This window comes from Impatiens glandulifera, chromosome 1 (genome assembly GCF_907164915.1).
Source record: "Impatiens glandulifera chromosome 1, dImpGla2.1, whole genome shotgun sequence".
In the NCBI taxonomy this organism is placed as follows: Eukaryota; Viridiplantae; Streptophyta; class Magnoliopsida; order Ericales; family Balsaminaceae; genus Impatiens; species Impatiens glandulifera.
This window is the reverse complement of record NC_061862.1, coordinates 67535444-67558755: the sequence shown is the minus strand read 5'-3', so window position 1 is coordinate 67558755 and position 23312 is coordinate 67535444. Positions and strand designations below refer to the sequence as shown.

Genomic DNA, 23312 nt, shown 5'->3' with positions numbered 1-23312 from the left:
TCTCCAAATTCTATCATTTATCCCTGGTCCGTATTATTATTACATATTTCTTTCCCAATAAAGTTCATTAGTATTATTATTGATTGATTCTATTTAGAATTTAATATCATTAATATTTATCCAGATTTATTACATTTTTCAGTCTCCTCGATAGAGACGTTATGCTGTTATTAACCAACTTTCTTTATTTTTTTTTCAGGTTCGGAAGTTATTATAATATATTTTCTCTTTCATGAATATTTAAATATATATGAATAAGTAATTAAGTGGTTGAGGTGGTTGAAAAGTTGGTTGTTTTAATGAATATTTAAATGATATATGGATAAGGATAAGGAAGCTAATGTAAAATAATTTATATTTTGATTCTCTAAAATAGGGATATTATTATTTTATATTATTTTTAGGGATACAAAATAGGAAAGCTGGTACAAATGCCCTTACGCAGGTTGAACATCCAAATTTGCAACAATGTGGACCCGATCGACCTATTATATAAATATACTAATAAAAGTTTGCCTTCTCAGTTTTTCATGTAATTATTTTATTTTAATTTTTAATATTATTTTATTTTAATATAAATATTAAAATAAAAAACATTAAATAATAAACAAAATAAATACAAATAACAATTTACATCATCCTAGTATATATTTATGTTATAAATAATTGTATAAAATTTTAATAATTTATTAAATTAAAATAAAAAATAAATATAGTGTTTAGAATGATTCTAAATTTGGATAGAAGATCCATATTTAGTCATTATAACATCACAACTTTAATTTTATAAATATATATTTTTTAAACTTCAACGTATAATTATATATCATTTTGTGTCTTAATTTGTGTCGAGTCGTACTTGTAGTAAAATCTGAGTTAAATATGACTATTAAAATTCGTGTCGTAATTATGTAAAGTAGGTTAACCAGACTCTTATATAGCTATAATATATGAAATTATAAAGTTACCTGTAATAAAAATTCAAATTGTCATGTAATATATTTAATTTAATTTTTTTATATAATTTATATAATTTTAATATATTATAAATTAAATATTATATATTAAAACAAAAATATATTATATAAATATTAAAATAAAATATATGACATAAATATTAAAATAAAATAGGCTAAAACAAAATAAAAACGTCAATATGTATATCCTATATATTATATATTTATAATAAAAGTAATTGTACAAATTTTTAATAATTTAGTCAGATAAATTATAAAATAAATAGTGTGAATATAAGGATCCTAAATTTGACTAGATGGTCTATTATTTAGTTATTAGAAGTTATAACATGCATTTTTTTATAAATATTTTAATATTTAAAATTAATATATTTATAAATAATTTATGTGTCATTTCGTGAGGTTGCGGTTGAGTTGTGCTTAGGGATGACAATGGGGCGGTTCGGGCGGGGAATGCAATTATCATCCCCGCCCCATTTTAATTTCAGGGATTTTTTTAATACCATCCCCGCCCCGTTCGGTTTTTTTCGGTTTCGGGGAATCCCGCGGGACACCGTTAATAATTTTTATTTAAAAAAGTAAATAAAAATTATACAATAAAATTATATAAACGAATTTTTTAATATAATATATATGATAATATATTAAAATTTTATATTATTATAAAAAAATAATTTTAATACTCTTATAAAATATAGTAAATAAATAAATATATTGATGATTTAATATATTTAATTAGATTTATGGTATTCGGGGCAGAATCGGGGTGAAAACGGGGTGAAATCGGGGCGGGTCGGGGCGGGGGACACAAATACCATCCACGCCCCATCCTTGTTCGGTTTCGAGAAAAAATCGTCCTAAACGGGACAATTCGGTTCGATTTTCGCGGGGCAGTTTCAAATTGTCATCCTTAGTTGTGCTAAAACTTTAATAGTCTAGACCAAAAAAAATCTGAATTAAATAAAGTATTATTCAAATTTTGCAGATTCAATCATTATATAACTATATTCTGAAATTACGAATTCATAAATAACAAAAAGTTTAAATTGACATTTTTTATTTTAGTAAAATTTTTAATTTGTATTTAATTTATTTTTATTTTAATACATTATAACATAAATATGATACATTAAAACAAATTATATAAACATTAAAATAAATATATTACATAAATATTAAAATAAAATAAATTAAAAATCAAAATAAAATATAAATGACAATTTGCATCATCCTAGTATAAATTTATGTTAAAATAAAATATACAACATAATTAATCAAATAAAAAAATGATGGTCTAAATGATCCTAAAATTGGATATAGTCAATGTAATATCAAAATTTCTTTTTAAAAATAATTTATATAAATATAAAGATAAAATAGTCTTTTACTTTTCTTACTACTTTTTATGTCACCAATTAAATATAAAATAATAAACTTATATAATTTATACTCTTAACCAAACATAAATAATATATATAATTTATACCTTTTAATACTTACTTATAATTTATACCTCTTTATAACTTATCAACATTACCTTAGTGTATAGTGTATAATTTATACCTCTTTATAACTTATCAACATTACCACATTACCTTAGTGTATAGTGTATAGTGTATAGTGTATAGTGTATAGTGTATAGTGTAGTGGTGCACGATGAGTATTCAAATGCAGGTCTTAAATGTATTGATTTGTGCTTACCCCCACCAATTATATTTTGAAATGACGAAGTTATAAATAATATAAGTTTAAAGTATTATTTTCTATGTTATGCATTTTATTTAATAATTTTATTCACTCTTAACCTTTGAAATTATAAAAAGGTTCAAAGATAATGTTATATTAATTTTTTTGTAGGGAATTTATAAGTATTTAAATTGGTTAAACACATAATTAATTCTAGTAGAATTTTAAAAGGAATAGATAATAAATATAGAAAATTTAATCTACACTATAGTTGGGGAGTTTGATCAAATGACTCTCAGGGTCATTCTCATTTTTAACCTTACTAAATTTAGTTTTTATTTTTAATTTTTTTTTCCATTTTTACCCTTACTAACCTTTTTTTTTTCTTCCTCTTCCTTTTCCCTCCATTTCTTCCTTCCGTTTTCTCCCCCTACGACCGTTTCTTCCTTCCCGTTTTCTCCCACTCTCTTCCCGGCGACCTTTGCTCCAGCCCCAGCTGCCGTTGCTCCCTCGAGCCCAAAGGAAATAGCTTCTTCCAACACACACAATAAGAATACAACCCAAATCGATCCTCCTTCTTAACACACACCGGCTGTAAGATTCTTTCGCTCTTCTTTTTCATATGCATATGTTCAATATTCATATGCATTCTTTCGCTCTTCTATTTTCAATTGAAATGAATTGGTTACAAATACATTTTTTTTGTCATATACGGGTTGTCTTGATCTATGTTTTGTGGGTTTACTTGGATTATGTCGGTTTATGGGTGATTAACCAAGATATTGAGTTTTGAGCATTATCTATTGTATGTTCTGATTTACCCGCAGACGAGGAGGGGCATCTTTAGCTGCTTCAACTGTTGCTACTTCAGTAAGAGAACGCTGAGCATTATCTATTGTGTTATCAATAGCTTGGTATTAGGGTCATAAGGACATAGGCAGACATTAAGGAGGACGCTGAGCCCCGATTATTAAGGTTAGTTCGAATACTCCCTGAGTTTAGTTTAGGGCTTTAGTTAGGGTTGAAATTCTTAGTTGAAATGGTTTGAAATGCTTTGATCCGAGAAATGCTTAGTTAGTTAGGCTTTACTGTTTTGTTTTGGCGTGGATCGTGGGGGTGGTGCTTGGGGGTTGTGCGTGGGGCTTGGGCGTGGATCGTGAGGCTTGGGCGTGGATCGTGGGGCTTGAGCGTGGGGCGTGAGGGGTTGAGCGTGGGGCGTGGTGGGTTGAGCGTGGAGCGTGTGGGCTTGGGCGTGGGGGTTGAGAGCTTGGGCGTGAGGGTTGAGAGTGTGGGCGTGGGGTGTGGGCTTGTGCGTGGGTGTGGGCGTGGGCTTGGGCGTGGGCGTGGGCGTGGAGCGTGGGCTTGGGCGTGGAGTGTGGGCTTGGGCGTGGAGTGTGGGCTTGGGCGTGGGTGGGGCGTGGAGCTTGGGCTTGGGCTTGGGCTTGGGCTTGGGCTTGGGCGTGGGCGTGGGTGGGGCGTGGGGCGTGGGGCGTGGGGCGTGAATTTAATTGCAATTCAATTGCGTACCACACAATATGTAAACCTAATTTAATAAGCTTATTAATAAAATGGGATAGCTTAGTTGGTAGAGCGTCAGACTGAAGATTTGAAGGTCAGGTGTTCAATCCACCTTCACCAAAATATTTGAAGGTCAGGCGTGGTCATGTGTTTTTTTTCCTATTGGAAATTTTAATTGATAACTTATGGTTTTCACTAACAACACTCAGAAAATGGAAACATTATGTATATCCTTTATGGCTTTCTACTCATAGGCTACATCTTTAAAGCATCCATCTGGTTGTGCAAAGATAATTTCAATAAAGGGCTGGTTTGGTTCCTTAATGACAGTGTAGGTTAATTTAATTCCATGCTTCACAGGGCACATTTACTAATTAAGATACAGACTCATCGATGACTTAACTTTTCAGAATTTTGTGCCTCTTTGGAGCTTATCTACTAGCAGGTGTTGTTTATCGACACTACTACCTCAAGATTCGTGTTATAGATGTATGTATGCCTTCTTTCATAGACAGTTCTTATATATATATATTTTTTTTCTCCTTCTGGAGCTTCAGATACATTTTTTTGCTGAGATTTTGATTTTGTGGATTCTTGTTCATGTTTCTGCATTATTGATTTGGAATATTCTCTTCAGTTGCAGTTACATTTGAAAATTTTCATTATGTTAAATTTCCCTATTGGTCGTTCTGCTTCATGTATTATTATGTATAATGAGATTGGAACAATTACATCTGCAAAGAGTCTTGGTTTGGTGCATGATGGGTTCTCAAACACGTAAGAAGTCTAGGGTATTGAATTGGCATTTAAATCATGCTTTGAACAATTAGATTATTATCACCGATTCTTTACAACTGATAGATATGCTAACATATATCTGGGAATCAAAAACAGTCTCGCAATGAGTGAAGACACATTTTTCTAGCTCTTTTACTATTGGTTTTATTTCATTCTCGCAAGTTTGTTTCACTTGCCAATGAACTTTGTAAATGGGTATAAGTTAATCTTTATGTATTGGAGATATAGATGCTTCTAACATCCCATTTTTCATGTTTTTTTTTCTATTGTAACTATATATTTCAGCCTTCTTAATATATGTTGGGTTTAGCAAAAAATAAAATGTATAATATTTGTTTCCTTGCCTCTTTCAGGTTATACCCAATTTGGATTTCAACAGACTCACCTGACAGTAGCATTCATGTTTCGGTAAATATATCACCAAAGGTAATAATCTTTACTCTGCAGCTGCTACATATTCACAATGTATATTATTGTCAATTGAACTTCTAAATGATTATGAATTATTCATAATATTTGAAGTGGTAAAGTATTTAAAGGATTCAACCATCTTAGCATGGGTTTATTATAGAAAATTTTGCTAATCTTTTATCCTTTCATATAACTTTCTGTTGATATCAGTGTAATACAAACAACATACTAGATAACTGGGAGGATAATTTAGCAGTAATAACTGCTAACAGAACCAAAGACGATGAACTTGTCCTTATTCATCTTGGTGATTGCTTATGGAAAGATAAAAGTGATGTATATTTTCTCTTTTCTCTCTTCTTCCTTCCCCTTAATTATTATTATTTTTTTTCTTTATGGGCATTTTCTTCCATCTTGGATAATCAATCTGATGTGAACTTTTGCTATATATTGGCAGAGGCGAAATTTGAGCCATATTCGGACACTGCAATAGTTTATAGGATATAGAAAATGAGCTTTAAGAAGTAGAAATTTGAACAAATTACTAGTTGTTGTGTAATATATTTGTTGTACCATTTGCTGCACTTGAGAAAAGCCTTCAGTGTGTAATGGAAGGGTGAGATTATAAGTAAGTCAGGTTCTTATTTTTTCAGTTGTCTCTTTCTCTCAACAATTTGTAAATTGAATCCACTGATGGGATTGTGCAAATCATGTATACTATACATACATTCTTATTCTTGAAAAGGAATCTCAATTCTTGTTTATATCTTATAAATCTTGTATTTTTTGTATATATATAAAGATTGTTTACTTAGAAATTAATGAGAGCACAAAGCAACAAATAAGTTGTTTTTTTGCCCAAAGGAAAACAACAAGTGCGTAACATAAACAAAATTCATCATTAACCAAAACATAGACAGAAGAAATAGGTTTGAAATTTAGAAACTAATTATTCATCCTCTCAATATTGATGTTAAAAACTTCAAAACTAGAGACATTTTACCTTGTCCCTAAAGCTCTTTTGCCAATAAAGAATATCCCAAAAACACTAAAACCAAGAATCAAATTTATCAAATGACTTGTTTAATAATTTTCTATTTGAATGACTTTAAATTCGATTCTCACTAAGAATGTTCTAATTTAAATAAAAATAGTTAATGCGAGAGTTGTACTAACTCTAATAAAAAAGAATATCCTTAACCAGCGAAACTAACAATTTGCATTCAAGAAGAAAACTCCGTAAAACACCTAGAAAGACAATAACAAATCCATCCAACAAATTCATGAACGATGAAAACAACACTCTAGGTGATTAGAACAAGATTAAAAAAATACAGTTTTATTCATTATTTGTATTATTGTTGAGAAGATTATAATGTAATTTTTATAAGTCACACAAACACCATTCATTTCTATTTATACTAATTTAACATCTATGAAAAAATCAATGAAACAAATAAATGACTACACAATAAATAATGAAATTGAATTAATTATTTGCTGTATTAAGCATCTAAAGGTGCAATCCAGTGCCTTCCATTGACAAAGCTCTTGGCCAGAAATGGATGAGCCAATTCATAGTCCGATTCTCTAGCCCAAAGACACTCCACAGAACGCTTTCGCCCCAAACCCATAACACTTGTACACCCCGAAAAAGGCAGTCCTATATAGAAAATTCAACAATTAATATAGTATGCATCAAAAGTACATGAACTTTTAAGATTTGTATATTAAAGATGCATACTTGTTCTTGTTACTGATGTGGTCCCAATCATCCCAACCACCATGAGCCACAATATTATCGAAATAAGTATGAGCGTAAACAATTCTAGAGTATTGGCCCAAGAAAAATTGCACACACAACCCTTTTGAAAGAATAATTATCACTCAATTTTAAATTTCCAATAGAAAAAAAAACTTTTGCAGTGAAGGTGGATTGAACACTTGACCTTCAGATCTTCAGTCTAACACTCTATCAACTGAGCTATCCAATCTTATTAATAAACTTATTAAATTAGTTTTATATATTGCGTGGTACGCAATTAAATTGCAATTGAATCCACGCCCCACCCAAGCCCAAGCCCAAGCCCACGCTCCACGTCCAAGCCCACGCCCACGCTCCACGCCCAAGCCCAAGCCCACGCCCACACTCCACGTCCAAGCCCACGCCCACGCCCACCCCCATGCCCAAGCCCACGCTCCACGCCCAAGCGCACGCCCAAGCCCACGCTCCATGCCCAAACCCAAGCCCATGCCCACGCCCACGCTCCACGCCCAAGCCCGCACTCCACGCCCAAGCCCAAGCCCACACCCACTCCCACGCCCAAGCCCACGCTCCACGCCCCACCCCACGACCCACTCAACTGCTTACCACCGGAAAATATTCACAAATCATTCAGAATATGCAAAAACTATACATTTCTCAGATCTCACAACATTTCAAACTAAAACTATAGAACTCACTAAAGCCTAAAACCTAAACCCTAAAACCCTACTCAACATGCAAAGAGAGGGAGGAGCAGTCGAACTAACCTGAATGCGATGGGCGAATGTTGGGGAGACGGGCTTGCGGGGGCTTGGCGATCGTCGGGTAATCAGGCTCGAGTGGGAAGCGTCCGGCTTGGCGATCGTCGGGTAGTCTGGGGAGTCAACGATCGTCGAGGAGAGAGTGGGTCGCGGGGGAAGAGAGAAAGGAAAATGTGAAATGGGGGGAAAAGAAAAAGGAAGAGGAAGAAAAAAGAAAAAAAATGTTAGTAAGGATAAAAGTGTCCAAATTTTTAAAAAATGATTAAATATAAAAATTGAAAATTTTAAGGTTATTTTTGGGAATGACCCTTTTTGAGGGTCATTTGATCAAATTTCCCCTATAGTTCATGAATAAAAAAAATTAAGATTTAACACATCATATCATATAATCAATCAATTTCATCCAGAATAAAAAAAGGTTATATTAATACGTGTTAGTTGTAGTCTATTATATCTAGGCCAAAATCTCATTTTATAGTTTATAAATAATATCTACAATTTTCAACATAACTAAAAAATAACAACAATTTTAAATTTTTAATTTTTCATTCAATCATTTAACCTTATAAATTGTTAAAATATCAAAACAATTATTATTTGCAGAGTACCATCGCGTTGTGCAAGGATCAAAAGAATTTAAATGAAACTTACAAATTTTATCCCTGAAATGATATATAAAATATAATTAAAAAAAGAAATCCAACAATAAGTTTATTAACTATGTTTTTTTTATTTTTATTTTTTTTTGTGCGGGTATGTTTTCTTTGTTTAGTATTGAAATTACTAGTAAAAAAGAGTTTTACCCAAATATTTTTTTGATAGATATATAAATCTTTCGGTAAAAATGTCGAAATGAAGAAATTTATCGTTAATGAGAGCACATACTGACATGCTCCACAAATCTGTTGGCATTGTCATGAAAAGTCGACAGATCTAGTCTATACCTATCGACTTTAGATCTTCAAAAAAATGTTTTTTTAAGGGGAAATGCCGAAAGATTTAGTCTATATCTTTCGGCTTTGTCCCTTCCAAAAAAATGCTAAGTGTTGGGGTTTTTCTCGAAGGGATATGCCGAAAGATTTAGTCCAAATCTGACAGTTTTGGCCTTTCCAAAAACAATTTTTTTTTTATAAGTGTAAGGTTTTTTTTGAGGGGATATGCCGAAAGATGTAATCTTTGAGGGTTTTATTTTTGTCATTGGCCCTTCCAAAAAACATATTTTTTTTCTAAGTGCTTGGTTTTTTTAGAAGGGATATGTTGAAAGATTTAGTCTAAAACAGTCATTTTTGGTCTCTTCCAAAAAATAACGAAAAAATTTAAGTGTTGAGTTTTCTGGATGGGATATATGCCAAAAGATGTAGACTAAATATGTCTCCTTTACCTCTAAATACATAAAGATTATCAATATCTTTTTCGGTAATGACCTTCTTCACTAATTTTTTTCCCTTTTCTATATGGTGTTTTGGTTTTTAAATATATGGATCTTGTTTAATTATCTAAGCATATCAATTGTGTGTCAATATCCAAGTATATATGAATTGTGATTGAATTTACAAATATAAGTTGTGTTTGATTATATAAGGATGTATAAAGTTTTGTGTTTGATTATAATTAGAATGTGTGTGTATGGTTTGTGTTGGTGTTGTGTTTCATTTTTAAGTATAAGACATTGTGTTTAGTTTCTTAGAGATAAAATATAATTAGGCTTAAATCATATTAATTATTAAATTTGATGGGATTAAATACCAAGAGATTTGAATCAAATCTTTCGGTATTTGAAGGTATTGCCGAAAGAATTGGCCATATCTATCGGTTTTGGCCACTTCCCAACACTTTGAGAATTTTTGGGTAAGAAATGGGTAAATCTGTCGGTTTTGGCACAAAATACCAAAAGATTATCTACAAATCTCTCGGTAATGGTCTTCTTCACTAATTTCTTTTCCCTTTTCTGAGTGGTATTTTGGTTTTAAGTATATGAATATTGTTTAATTATCTAAGCATATCAATTGTGTGTCAATATCCAAGTATATGGATTGTGATTGAATTTACAAGTATAAGTTTGTATTTGATTATATAAGGATGTATAAATATTTGTGTTGAATTATAATTAGAATGTGTGTATGGTTTGTGTTTGTATGTGTACGTGTTGTGTTAAATTTCTAAGTATAGGTTTGTATTTATTTTCTCAAGAATAAAATATAATCATGCTTAAATCTGATTAATTATTAATTTTGAAGGGTCAAATAGCGAAAAATTGAAATCACAACTTTCGGTATTTAGAGGCAAAGCCGAAAAAATTAACCAAATCTTTCGTTAATGGCCACTTCCATGCACTTTGGGAATTTCTTGGTAATTAAGGCCAAGACCAAAAAAATGGGTAAATCTTTCAGCTATACCTCTAAATACCAAAATATTTACTCCATATCTTTCGATAATGACCTTCTTCACTAATTTCTTACCCATTTTCTATGTGGTGTTTTGGTTTCTAAGTATATGGATCTTGTTTAATTATCTAATCATGTTAATTGTGTGTCAATATCTAAGTATATGGATTGTGATTGATTTTACATGTAAGGTTTGTGTTTGATTATATAAGGATGCATAAAGGTATGTGTTTGATTATTACAATGTGTGTGTATGGTTTGTGTAGGTGTTGTGTTAAATTTTTAAGTATAGATTTGTGTTTAGTTTCTTAAGGATAAAATAAAATCAGGCTTAAATCCAATTAATTATTAAATTTGAAGGGTCAAATACCAAAAGATTTAAATAATATCTTTCGGTATTTGTAGGTAAAAGTCGAAAGAATTAACCGAATTTTTCAGTATTGGCCACTTTCTTGCACTCTGATAATTCTGGGTAATTAAGGCCAAATCCGAAATAAATGGGTAAGTCTGTAGATTTTTTTATAAAATATCGAAAGATTATCTCCAAATCTCTCGATAATGGACTTCTTCACTTATTTCCCCCTTTTCTAAGTGGTGTTTTAATTTCTACGTATATGGATCTTGTTTAATTATCTAAGTATATTACTTTCCAAGTATAGGGATTGCGATGGAATCTATAAGTATAAAGTTTGTGTTTGATTATAATGAGAATTTGTGTATGGATTGTGTTTCAATGTGAGGATGTGCGGGTATTGTGTTTAATTTTTAAGTATATAGGATTGTGTTTAGTTTTAAGGATGAAATATAATCAGCTTAAATATAAATATTTCGGTATTGGCCTCCAAATCTCTCGATAATGACCTTCTTCACTTATTTCCCCCCTTTTTTTAAGTGGTGTTTTAGTTTCTACGTATATGGATCTTGTTTAATTATCTAAGTATATTAATTTCTAAGTAGAGGGATTGTGATAGAATCTATAAGTATAAAGTTTGTGTTTGATTATAATGAGAATTTGTGTATGGATTGTGTTTGAATATGAGGATGTGTGGGTATTGTGTTTAATTTTTAAGTATATAGGATTGTGTTTAGTTTTAAGGATGAAATATAATCAGCTTAAATATAAATATTTCGGTATTGGTCTCTTCCCAACACTTAGAGAATTTTTGGGCGAATAAAACCAAAGTCGATAAAAATGGGTAAATCTGTAGACCGTTAGTTAAAAGGTAATACTGAAAGAATTGCTATATCTTTGGGTATTGACCCTTTAAATCGGGATTTTGGAAAAAAAAACCCTACGCTTTTTGTCTTTCTTCTCTATGCCGAAACCTCCCCTCGCCGATTTCCTCCAACCGCCTATCTCCTCTAGTCGTCGTTCTTCTCTAGCTATTGTTCTCCTCAGCCGCAGATCTACCCGTCGACACCGTTCTCCTCCAACCGCAAATCTACGCCGCTGTTCTCCTTCAGTCGCGAACTCTTCCTGGTATGTCTTCTCCTTCCTCACAATAAACTTAGGGTTAGTTTAATTGATATTTCTATTGCTTGAAATGAAATTGGTGATCGAATTGATGTATTTTCTAAAATTAGTTTATATTTGATATTGCTGAAATTGGTGAATTGTAGGTTAGTTTAATTTATATTTGATATTGTTGAAAATGAAATCGGTGAATTGATGTATTTTCTGTCATTATAGAACTTAGGGTTAGTTTCTGTCATTTTAGAACTCCGTGAATTGATGAATTTTAGGCTGAAATACTGTGAAGTTTGTCAAAATCTAGGGTTTAACTATATCCATGTGAATGTTTGTCAAAATCTGAATTTTAGGCTGAAATTGATGGTTTGATTTAGTTGTTGGGCTTGATTTTAATGTTATTGCTGTTATTTTGTGAGGAAATGTTAGGTGATTGTTAAGCCTTTTGATAAATTTTGTGAGGAAATGTTAATTATGTGATTCTAAATTTTGGAATGTTTTTCTTAAGTAAGGATAAAATCCCTTTCAACTTAAACCTATAAAGAGGATGTTCTTCCTTTAGTTTTGAGACATCAGTCCTAAATTATTTCTCCATTGTCCTAAATCTCATTTTGGAGTTCTTCAATATCTATCTATTCCATTAGGGTTAATGTCTAGCTATAATAATAAATTAGGAAGAACAAACAAATTCTTAAAGTTATGTTTTTTTTCCATATTATTAGAATGATGGAAGTACCCGACAAAACTTGGATGAGCTTATGTCGAGATCATCCAAAATATGAGGAAGTAGTTGACCACTTTCTAGATTTACAGTGAGTAGTACATGACGGCATAAAGTGAAATGTCCTTGCATGAAATGCTTGACACGAATTTTATGGATATAGTCGATGTTAAAATTCACCTCATCGTTTATGGAATAAATTTGAATTATGAATTCTAGTATTTTCATAGAGAAAAGAGGAGTATTATTGACGTGATTTATGATCATGATGATGACAATGATGATGATAATGGTGATCATGACAGTGACTTAGATGATGTGGTGCTGAAAGTCAATAGTACTTCATCGGACGTGAATAATACGGTCAATGCAGAACAATATATGCAAGATTTTATACACGATATGTTCTTCAACGTTAATGATGGTTCGAACAACCATGAACTAGTCGAGAATGCGTAGAGATTCTATAAATTGCTGGATGATTCTAAACGACCTTTATATGAAGGTGCACGAATAACAAAATCATCAGCACGATTGAAACTCCTTCACATAAAGAATGCCGGTCAATGGACAAACGCTTCGTTCGATATGTTGTTGAGTCTACTTAAAGATGACATATTACCGATGAATGCTCAATTGCTAAACCCATACTACGAATGTAAGAATTTCATTACAAATATTGGGATTAAGTATGAGAAGATAGATGCATGTAAGAGCAATTGTATACTATTTTGGAAAAACGACAAAAAATTGGAGTCTTGTAGAGTTTGTGACCTTTTTAGATTGAAAGTCGACCAAACAAATGAGCAGTTCAGAAGAAGAAAAATGGAAAATTTATGCCCACTATGGTGGTAAAATATTTTCTTCTAATACCAAGACTGTTGAGGCTATACATGTGCTCTAAGACCGCTCCATTGATGAGATGACACAAGGAAGTAAGAGTTAAAGGTGATATGTAGAGACATCTGGCTGATTCATACACTTGGAAAACGTTTGATGAGAGGTATAAGGCCTTTGCGTCGGACTCCCGTAGCGTGAGACTTGGTTTATCAAGCGATGAGTTTCAAGCCTTTGCAAATGGGAAAAATTCATACAATATTTGGCTGGTTATTTTAATTCCTTATAACATGTCACTCACTCTTTTCATGGATTCTAGCAATTTCTTTCTATCTATATTAATCCAGGCCCAAAGAGTCTGTGAGATGCAATCGACATATTTCTCCAACCATTGATCGAAGAGTTGTCTGAATTGTGGAATATTGGTGTGAGAACATTTGATGCACACACCTCACAATCATTTAACATTCGATCAACATTGTTATGGACCATTAATGACTTACCAGCATATGCGAACTTGTCTGGGTGGAGTATAAAAGGAAAACTCGCTTGTCCTTGTTGTAACCATGACACTATATATCTTCGATTGGTTAATGGGTAGAAATAATGTTACATGAGTCACAAACTCTTACTTCCACAATACCATAAATACAGAAGGGACAAAGAATCGTTTGATGTTCGAATAGATTATAGAGAGTCCTCAAAAATGTTAACGGGGAAAAATATTTACGAGCAATCACGAGACCTGGAAGACATAGTTCTGACTATGGATAGAGGAAGAAAACCAAGATATATGATAAAATACGGGAAGACAATTGGAACAAACTTGTTTTATTGGAAATCGCTATTATTGAGACATAATTTGGATGTGATGCATTGTGAGAAAAATATTTGTGATAACGTGTTGGAAACAATGATGAATGTGAAAAAGAAGACTAAGGATGTTCCTAATGACTGGAAAGATTTACAACTTTTGAACATAAAGCAATGGTTACATCATGTAAATGTCGGAAGAGTAATTTATTATCTAGAAGCCCCTTTCACTTTGTCCTTTGAGAATAAACAACGTCTTTGTAATTCTTGAAGGATCTTAAGTTGCCTGATGATTTTTGCAAGAGAAGAAGATTACAAGATTGAAAAGTCATGATTGTCACATTTTATTAGAATACTTTATTCCTCTAGCGACCCGTGTATTGCTTCCAGATTCTGTGTATGATGTTATAATAAATTTGTCCCGATTTTTTTCGTTTGTTGTGTTCCAAAGTGTTGGGTGAATCAGACCTAGAACAATCGTACTTGAATATTGTAACGACACTATGCAAATTGGAAATGATTTCCCATTATCGTTGTTTGACATCTTGATACATCTCCTGGTACACTTGTCACTCGAGGCTATACTTGGGGGGTCTTATCCAGTTTCGATTGATGTATCCGATAGAACAATACATGTATACAATAAAAAGATATTTACGGAATAAAAATTACCCAGAAGGCTCAATAAGAGAGACATATCTTGTGAATGAAAGAATTAGTATATGTGACAAGTACTTGGAGAAAGCTCTTGAATGCACACAAAGTTCAATCCAAGGCCTCTCAATATTTTCATCGTTGGAAGAACTATCCAAAAGAATAATATACAACTTGGATTATTGCGATCGAGATAAGGATCATTCATACATCTTGAAAAATTGCCCTAAAGTAGAACCATTTTACACGTATGATGTTGTATTGCTATGTTAGTATGAATTATTAGCATTAAAGATATGATTTAATAATTTCATATTGAACACATGTGCAACGAGTATGTGTAGGATTGCAATAACATGGAGTCCCGTGGAAAAATTCCCCCAACGTATGCTAGCTATTTTAAGCAAAGAGTGAGTAAATACCAGAATCATGCATATCTGATAACTTTAACTTGATTCTACAATTAAACGAAAATTTGTACTCATGTAGGTCGCCCAATTAACATACGATATCGATATATCAAGAGACCTTAAGATCTTAGGCTCCGGTCCAACTATGTACTCATGTAGTTTTGTTTAGTGTAAAATAAACAAATACAAATTATGTACAAAAAAACACAACGAAGGTCTGACCACTCAAAACAACGGAGTTATTGTTGTAAGAAATAATGGATCGGATACTCTGTCATACTACATAATTTTAACGGACATAATCTAAGTACAATATTTTTCTCACAGATGGGTTGTCCTCTTCAAGTGTAAGTAGTTTGATGCACATTCCGGGGAACATAGAGTGAAAGTGGATAAATATGACTTCAAAAGTATAAATGTCAACTATATTTTAAAAGTCAAAAAGCTTATATTTTGGCGAATCAAGCAAAATAAATATTTTACTGCCCTGATATGGAATCCAACCCGGTTGGAAGATTGTGACACAAATAAATCCACGTTTTACAAATATCTAGTTAAGATATAATTTAGTGTTTACCTTAAACTTCATCTCCTATTTATTCAATACTAATAAATATGCTAGTACTAACTTTGTTAACATGTACCATGTCTCCAAGAAAACTCATCAATACATTTAGGGAGTTGATGTTACAGGTAGCTGACCTTATGACCCGAGGTGGTCTTTAGGGTGCCTTCAAGGGACCGGGTGCTGTCTTCAGGGGACTGTGTGTTTAATCCGGTCACAATATATTCTTTCATACTAAACCACTATTCACATGAAGATGAGCCTGAGGATTTCATTGAGAGTACATATCCGGAGGCTGAGTAAGAGCAGGAGGATCAGGAAATTGAGACTAAGCATGAGCAGTAGTAGGAGTAGCATGAGGATCAACATAACTAGTCCACTCTGAACACTACTGGCACCGATAACTTTTTTTACTAATATTTATTGTTTATATTAAATTTTTACCTAATAATATTAATTTGTTATTTTTGTAGGTTCTTCCTCCATGCGGAGACGATGTCGCAACAAGAATATCAAGCTTGCAAAAAGGCCACAGGAATCGAGGGTGCCATTGAGCTTCGAAGACGTGGATGGGAGGTCAGATGGTGATGCTATGCGTATGTGGTATAGGCATGTGGGATCGATGGTGCGGGACTCCACACTCATCTCGCATCGCTATCTAAAGTGGAGGGTTTTGAGTACCGATCAACTAGATTCACTATGGCGTGATTAAATTACCTAGTGTAATTAACATTCAAATGAAGTCTTATAACATTTGTTGGTTTTATTTTTCAAGATCCATTCGAGAGAACATATACCCCTATAGACACGTACAAAGAGATCGAGATGGCACACGCCAAACAAATATGTGATAGATAGCGCTCCAATGAGTCGGGATTACGTGCGGATTCATAACGGAGATGAGACAGATGTACTTGCACATCCCCCACCACCCTATGATTCAACATATTAGGAGTTCCTCTATAAACACCACTACTTCACCAAGACCTTCAAGATACGTACAATTTTGAAAATAGAAATATGTACCAACGACACTAGTTCTAACTTCAATTTTATTTTAAATGGAAAAAAAGAGCTCGATCAATATTGGCAACCGAAGACAAGTGAGGTTTTCACACCATACAAGCAGTAAACCATTTTCAAGAGTAGAAGAAGAATTGATATGTACATTATTCAATTAAACTTACTATAAATAATGTAACTAATTTACTGATGAACAATTTATTTGAACAGGAGGCTAAAACTCGGACGTCCACCGACTATTATAGAGAGGTTTAGAATGAGTCAAACTCTGTGAGTCACCAAAGACAACTCGACCCCAACGCCAAACCAATTGTCACCAGAGAAGATAATAAGTTAATAAATAGTTTAATTAAAAAATTAATAGAACTATATATATAGCCTATACAATGAAACTTTAAAATGTGCAGACGAAGATGGAGCAAGTGATTAATGACACTTCCGGTATGTCCGACCTCAATGTAACCGTGAGAGTGTTCGGGGCCCAACAATACAGGACGGTGATGGGTATGGGGTCAGGCGTGTGACCATCGTGTTTTCATAGGGATCGACGGAGGGACAACAATTCACAACGTGGAGGGTCGCTAATGGAGGAGAACCAACGACTCTAGATGCGGGTCAAGAAGAGGTAGTTCAAATTAACAATGAGAGAATACAAGTAGAATTAGCGGAACTAGACGAAAAATTGCATTTATATTAGCACAGTTACAAAATCAACCATCACCCCGTGTTAGTACATTTTAGTATATGTTTTTTTATTTAATTATGTACTTTTTGGATTACTTTATCGTGTTTGGAGTAAATACATTTTGGATTAGTTTATGTGTTTGTAATACGTATTGATTGAGAATTTTGGAATGTAATGATTTTTTTGCTTATTGTATTCTTTTGGTTTGACTAATAACATATTAAGGTTATGTAAAAAATAAATAGAATATTAAATTTTTGTAAAGGAGAAATACTAAAAAATTTGATGAAATATATCGGTATTCATAGTTACACTATTTCGATAGTTTTAAATAAATCTTTAAGTAAAGCCTATACCGAATTTTTTTTAAAGCTTTCGATATTCCCCTTTGCCTAAATATTTCAACAAAACTTTCGGTATTTCCCCTAAGTACACTTTTCAGAAAGATTTATTGAAATCTTTCGGTAAAAGTTTTGAAATCTTTCGGTATTTAACATATCTTTCGGTAGAGGATTTTTCAAAAGATTTGTTGAAATCTTTTGGTATTTACCCTAAATAAAGATTAAATAGCCTATTCGGCTTTTACATATTCAAACTATTATCAGCCTAATTAGAAGAAATACAATATATGCTAAAATGTCATTATATAGTTTATGCCGATAGATCTAATCATATCTATCAGAAAATGATTTACTGAAAGATATGTATACATCTTTCGGTAAAGCCTATACCGAAAGTTTATAAATTTAGTCGACTAAGATTTCAATATCTTTACTGACAAGAGCTCTACCGACAGATGCCGACAGTTTCAGCACTTGTCGGTAAATGTGTATTACCGACATATTTAGGGTCCTTACCGACATAAAAAATTTCGATAAAAACCTCATTTTTACTAGTGAATACCGTCAATCAACTTCTGAAGAGGTAAAAGATATTTTTAGGTCTAATATTAATAAAAAATAATATTTTAAATATAAAGATATCAGGTTCATGTAACGTTGTGTGTGAAAAAGAATCAAATTGAAGAGGTCTATATGTTGTTACAAAATCTTTTGTACTTCAAAAAGTTATTAATATTATTATTAATTTCTTTTTTAATTTACGAAGATATAAAAAGTCACATTCTCCATTGTTTCACAACTTTAATTTCAGACTTTATTAGTAAGAATTGAAACTCTAATTTTCCCCTTAAAACACTACCAAACTTGAGCTACATTATACCTAAAAATTATTATAAACTATTATTTTATCAATTTTTTTTTTTAAAAAAAATAAAAAATCCAAAACACCCAACAACAAATAAACTCTAAACTTCATTGTGTATAAATTAAAGATCCTCTTAAGAGTGTTAATATTATTCTTAGATTGTTTAATTATAGCTAATGTAAGTCTTGTTGGGATCTTTGGTCTCATTGGTTTTGTTTACATCAAAAGATCAACATCAAAGTTGAAACATAATTTTCTTAGCACTCTACCCATGCAACTTAGGGATGGCAATGTGTACCCGTATACCCGATATTCGTGGGTACCCGATGGTTGGGTTTGGGTATTTTAAATCGGGTACGGGGCCGGGGTTGGACATGGGGAGGGAAAAAAAATACCCAATCGGAGTCGGGGATAGGGAGTGTGCGAATTCAAAACTCAATACCCGTATAAATTAATAATTAAAATAAAATATTTTTTTAGTAAGAATTAATGCGACCTTTCAAATACTCATCATGAAAAACATTATTTTTAATATATCATTTATTTTGTTCTTATCCATATTTTACTCCAATATTTTTTTTTATATTCCAAAAAAATGTATTACTCTCTACATCACTCTTTAATTCTCATTTTTAACTTTTCTTTAAATAACAAAATATTTTTTCTCTCTCATTTCTTTCATTTTCATTCTCTAACTTTTTTTCAAACTTCACTCTAACATTTTTCTTCAACTCTACAATCAAGTTTTTATCCTCTTCAACATCTACAACATAAAGATGTATGTAATGTTGGTAATGTATTTATTTGTTTTTTCAATATCTTATTTTACTAATAAATTTATGTTTTTTATTCTAATAATTATATAACCTTATAAAAATTTAATTGGGTAAAAGAGTATCTGTCGGGGATCGGGTACCCGGCGAATCGGGGATGGGGATATAAAGAGAGATACCCGTCGGAGTCGGGTTCGGGGTCAGATAGTAAAATTATAATCGGGTTCGGGGATGGATACTTCATTATCTGACGGATAGGGTACCCGTTGTCATCCTTAATATAACTTCTCCAAATTTATGTATCTTCCAACAATCTTAATATTAAGTAGGGTTAAAAATGACCAAAAATTAGAGTTATAGTATTAAACATAATGTAAAGAAAAAATTAGGACTTAAATTTATTATAAATAAATTAATGTTTTAAAAGATTGAACTCATACAAAATATACTCTTGCTTATCTTAAAACTACTAGTCTATATATGGTTGAGTTGTTTTGAATTAGTGACGAAAAAAATATTAAACAAAAGAAGCAATATATGTTTAGTGTATAATCTTGATTTAAGGAATAAGATTAATACAAAAAATAATTTGATATGTTGTTATGGTAATATAATTAGGAAAATATTGTGATAATATTTTGGAGACTTTTTGCCAAGATATTATTGTTGATTTAGTTAAGATTTATTTAAAGGTGTAGTCAAACACTTTAGAAGACGAAGTCTTTGCCTTGAAAGTATCGTTTTCAATCTTATTTCTATTTCTGTTAGGGTTTTAGGGAACCGAGTGTTATATAAACTCGTTTTATAATCCTAGTCTGTCATGATGTAATATTTGTTCTGACTTCCTCAATAAAATTCTCTATTTTTGGTGGACATAGACAAATATTATATTAGTGAACCACGTTAAAATTCATGTTTTTTAATTGCTTATGTTATCTCTCATATTTCCGTTACAACAAACTAATATCAGAGCGATGTTAAGTCGATCATTTGTTTTTCTTCAATTGAGATGGAAACATTAAGCATTAAAATCGAGATATTAATGTTGACCTAGTTGAGACATATTTAAATGTGTAGTCGGACACTTTAGAAAGCTGAAGTCTTTTCCTTGAGAGGATCGTTTCTAATCTTAGTTCTGTATCTATTAGGGTTTTAAGGGACCGAGTGTTATATAAATTTGTGTCACAACCTTAGTCTATCATGATATAATCTCTGTTTTGATCTCCTTAATAATATTTCTCTTTTGAGTGGACATAACCATTTTATCTTGGTGAACCACGTTAAAGCCATGTTTTTTTGTTTACATCATCACTTGTATTTCTGTTTTAACATATATATATATATATTTTAAATTTGGATATATAAATATTTAGATAATATTTAGTTTTTTTTGGTAGAAGTATGTGTATAAAGTTAGTATATGTTCTTTTTAGGGATGGATCGTTATGGTATACAATAATTTTTTATTTATACTTTATATTGTACCGAAAGTTTTGATATATGAAAATTAATACATTTACTATACATTTATTTTGGTATGTGTAGAAACCCCATTTTTACACCCTAGATACCTAATAAAAAGACCCGACCCGAAATAATACTCATGTTTGTTTATTGAACCGGGAAAACAAAAATAGAAACAGCTCATGGAAAACCGACCTAGAAAAACTTAAAAGATAACGATCCAAAGGTCGAATTTCATAACGACTCTGTATTCCCAACCCGTGACACGTTCATGTTGTACGTTTTGAAAAATCTTGAATTTTGAGTGTAATATTACTATTTGCAAATTTGTGCAGAAGTGCTCGAAAATAGGGAAAACAAGAGAACAGGTCAACCCGAGTCAACCTGCCAACCGACGAGTCTACCCGGGTCAAAGAGGGATCAAGCACGTGTCAAGAAGAAGTGGAAAAGAGTAGACTGGTATTCTAAAGTGGGAAAATCGGATTATTTGAAAAGTGAGTTATTTGAAAAGAGGATTATTGGAAAAGAAAATCAAGAATCCTTAAGTTTGAAGTCCCCATGGAGCTTCCATTGGAACCCTAGACTTTATGAATTTACCCCGGTTTCAATACTGGATTACATTCAATGATCTTGGATGTTTTGAAAAGATAAATTAGTCCTCTTTCATATGGTGTATCCCAATCTCCCATTGGTGCCCTATATCTAGACGAAATCCGGTCATGAGTGGAAGGTATTCCTGAAATGTTTAAATCGTACACCCTTTCACTTAAAAATTCGTAACTTGATATGTTCTTGATGGTTTTGAATAATTCAAGTTGTGTTGGAGAGATAACTCGCATATCTTTCTAATGGCATCATCCCCAAACCGTGATTCGAAGGGTAAGGCCCTCAATAGATCTGTACAAGGGAAGCAGTACTACGGATTCAAATCCTGGGAGCTAGTTGAAACTATGCCACACTTTTAAGCATCATAACTTTTGAACCAATGATCCATTTAGAATAAATGAGATACTGTTGGAAATCTATTTGAATCAGCTCTCCAATGATATCAAGTATCTCTCCCAGTTAGTTGCATAACTCATTCCAGATCACCCGTACTGAAGCTGGTACAAGAACCGAAGGGATAAATAGCTGAAGGCTTTGAAAATTCATAATTCGAGATACGAATGACTATTTGAGCTGATTCAAAATAGAGGTTCATCCTTATTATGTTGGAAATTTGTCATAAAAATTTCAGAGCCATTGGATCCATGATGCGATCGGGCTGATTCATTTAGTGTGAATGTGCAAAGAAAGAAACAACTGGAAAAGGAAAAACGGAAAAGAAAAAAATATATATGTATATATTTTCTTTATTCCGAGCGTGCCCTCGAATTTTTGCAAAATTCCAAATAGGCCCCTGTGCAAAAGAAGAAGGAGACCGATCAGTTAAGAAGAAGGAGGAGGCAGTTTTCAGAAGGGGAGGTTTTTTCAGTTTTCAGATCAGAGTTTTCAGAGCAGTTTTGGAGTTTGCTGAAAGGAGGTTTTCAATCCAGTTGTTGAGAGAGAAAATGGCAGTTCCATAGGAGATTGCTGCAACGAATCCATTGTTGGAGGCTCCGTTCTGTCGAAGAAGAAGAAGGATTCAACCGAGAAGAAACAAAGAAATAAACGCGAAGAACAGCAGAACGTCTACCTGAACTTCCTACGCTATCGACGAACTCAGTTCTTCTTTTTTCGTCTGCTTTCTTTCTTCATTCAGGTGAGTTGCCAATCCAATGTAGCTCGTTACAATCTGTTTGAGGCATCAGTTCTGTACACTGATGCCATTTGTTTATTGAAAGCTTGATTATGCTCTGTCGTTAAAATCCCTTGGTTGATTACCTGCTGTAATGGATATGCCATATTGGTTAAGCACGGTCTATTAGCTGCATTGATTGGGAATAACTTGGACTTCAATTAGGATTAGTTTGATGTTAGTCAAGAATTAGGATCTCTATTATTTGTCTAATCCATCTTGCCTGGAAAATGAAATCAAAATCTGTAGATTTGTTCTTGTCAAAACACATTTGTTTTCATTGATCAAATGGACTGTCGTGGAGAACTTCGCAATAGCCGGGAGGTTAAACGAAGCATAGGCGACATCCAGCAGATTCACGGCTTAACAGGAGGTTTGATTTTCGTCCACTGTTGGATTGGATCTGGCTGGATCCGCGGGATGAACTGCAACAGGACGCAAGCTGAGATTCGACGAGTAGGACGGACCGTCACAATGTCGTCTTCGAGCGAGGATTGGTCGCAGGCGCAGGTCACCGGAAATCGCCATCGCCGGAGGGAGAACGGAGGCCCAGCGGGTTCTGCTTTTATTTTTGTTGTGTTTGGTTTCCTCCAACTTCTGTCGAAGTTGCAAAGAG

At 32.7% G+C, this 23312-nt stretch overlaps 1 protein-coding gene, 1 long non-coding RNA gene and 1 other non-coding gene across 4 annotated transcripts; all 3 read left to right on the top strand.

The window, feature by feature from the left end:
- The first annotated feature begins 4233 nt into the window (after positions 1–4233).
- Positions 4234–4301, top strand: TRNAF-GAA. The gene has a single exon. It is a non-coding gene; the product is annotated as a tRNA-Phe (tRNA).
- A 7302-nt stretch (positions 4302–11603) lies between these two features.
- On the top strand, positions 11604–16746 carry LOC124922691. 2 transcript variants are annotated; one of them, XM_047463408.1, is made up of 2 exons: positions 11604–11780; positions 16242–16746. In XM_047463408.1, the coding sequence occupies exons 1-2, from the start codon at positions 11617–11619 to the stop codon at positions 16354–16356; spliced, it is 279 nt and encodes a 92-aa protein (XP_047319364.1). In that variant the 5' UTR covers positions 11604–11616; the 3' UTR covers positions 16357–16746. The 2 variants fall into 2 exon arrangements, with proteins under 2 accessions (XP_047319364.1, XP_047319363.1); XM_047463407.1 differs by lacking the exon at positions 16242–16746 and adding an exon at positions 12795–13147.
- A 125-nt stretch (positions 16747–16871) lies between these two features.
- On the top strand, positions 16872–17499 carry LOC124917313. The gene is made up of 3 exons (XR_007097118.1): positions 16872–16932; positions 17002–17123; positions 17199–17499. It is a non-coding gene; the product is annotated as an uncharacterized LOC124917313 (long non-coding RNA).
- Positions 17500–23312: the final 5813 nt, after the last annotated feature.

What these genes read in the sequence shown, in the direction of transcription:
- LOC124922691 (XM_047463407.1), top strand. Translation starts at nt 11,617, where the DNA reads ATGCCGAAACCTCCCCTCGCCGATTTCCTCCAACCGCCTATCTCCTCT. An exon ending in TCAGTCGCGAACTCTTCCTG is followed by an intron (nt 11,781 to 12,794) that starts GTATGTCTTCTC and finishes TGATCATGACAG; the next exon opens with TGACTTAGATGATGTGGTGC.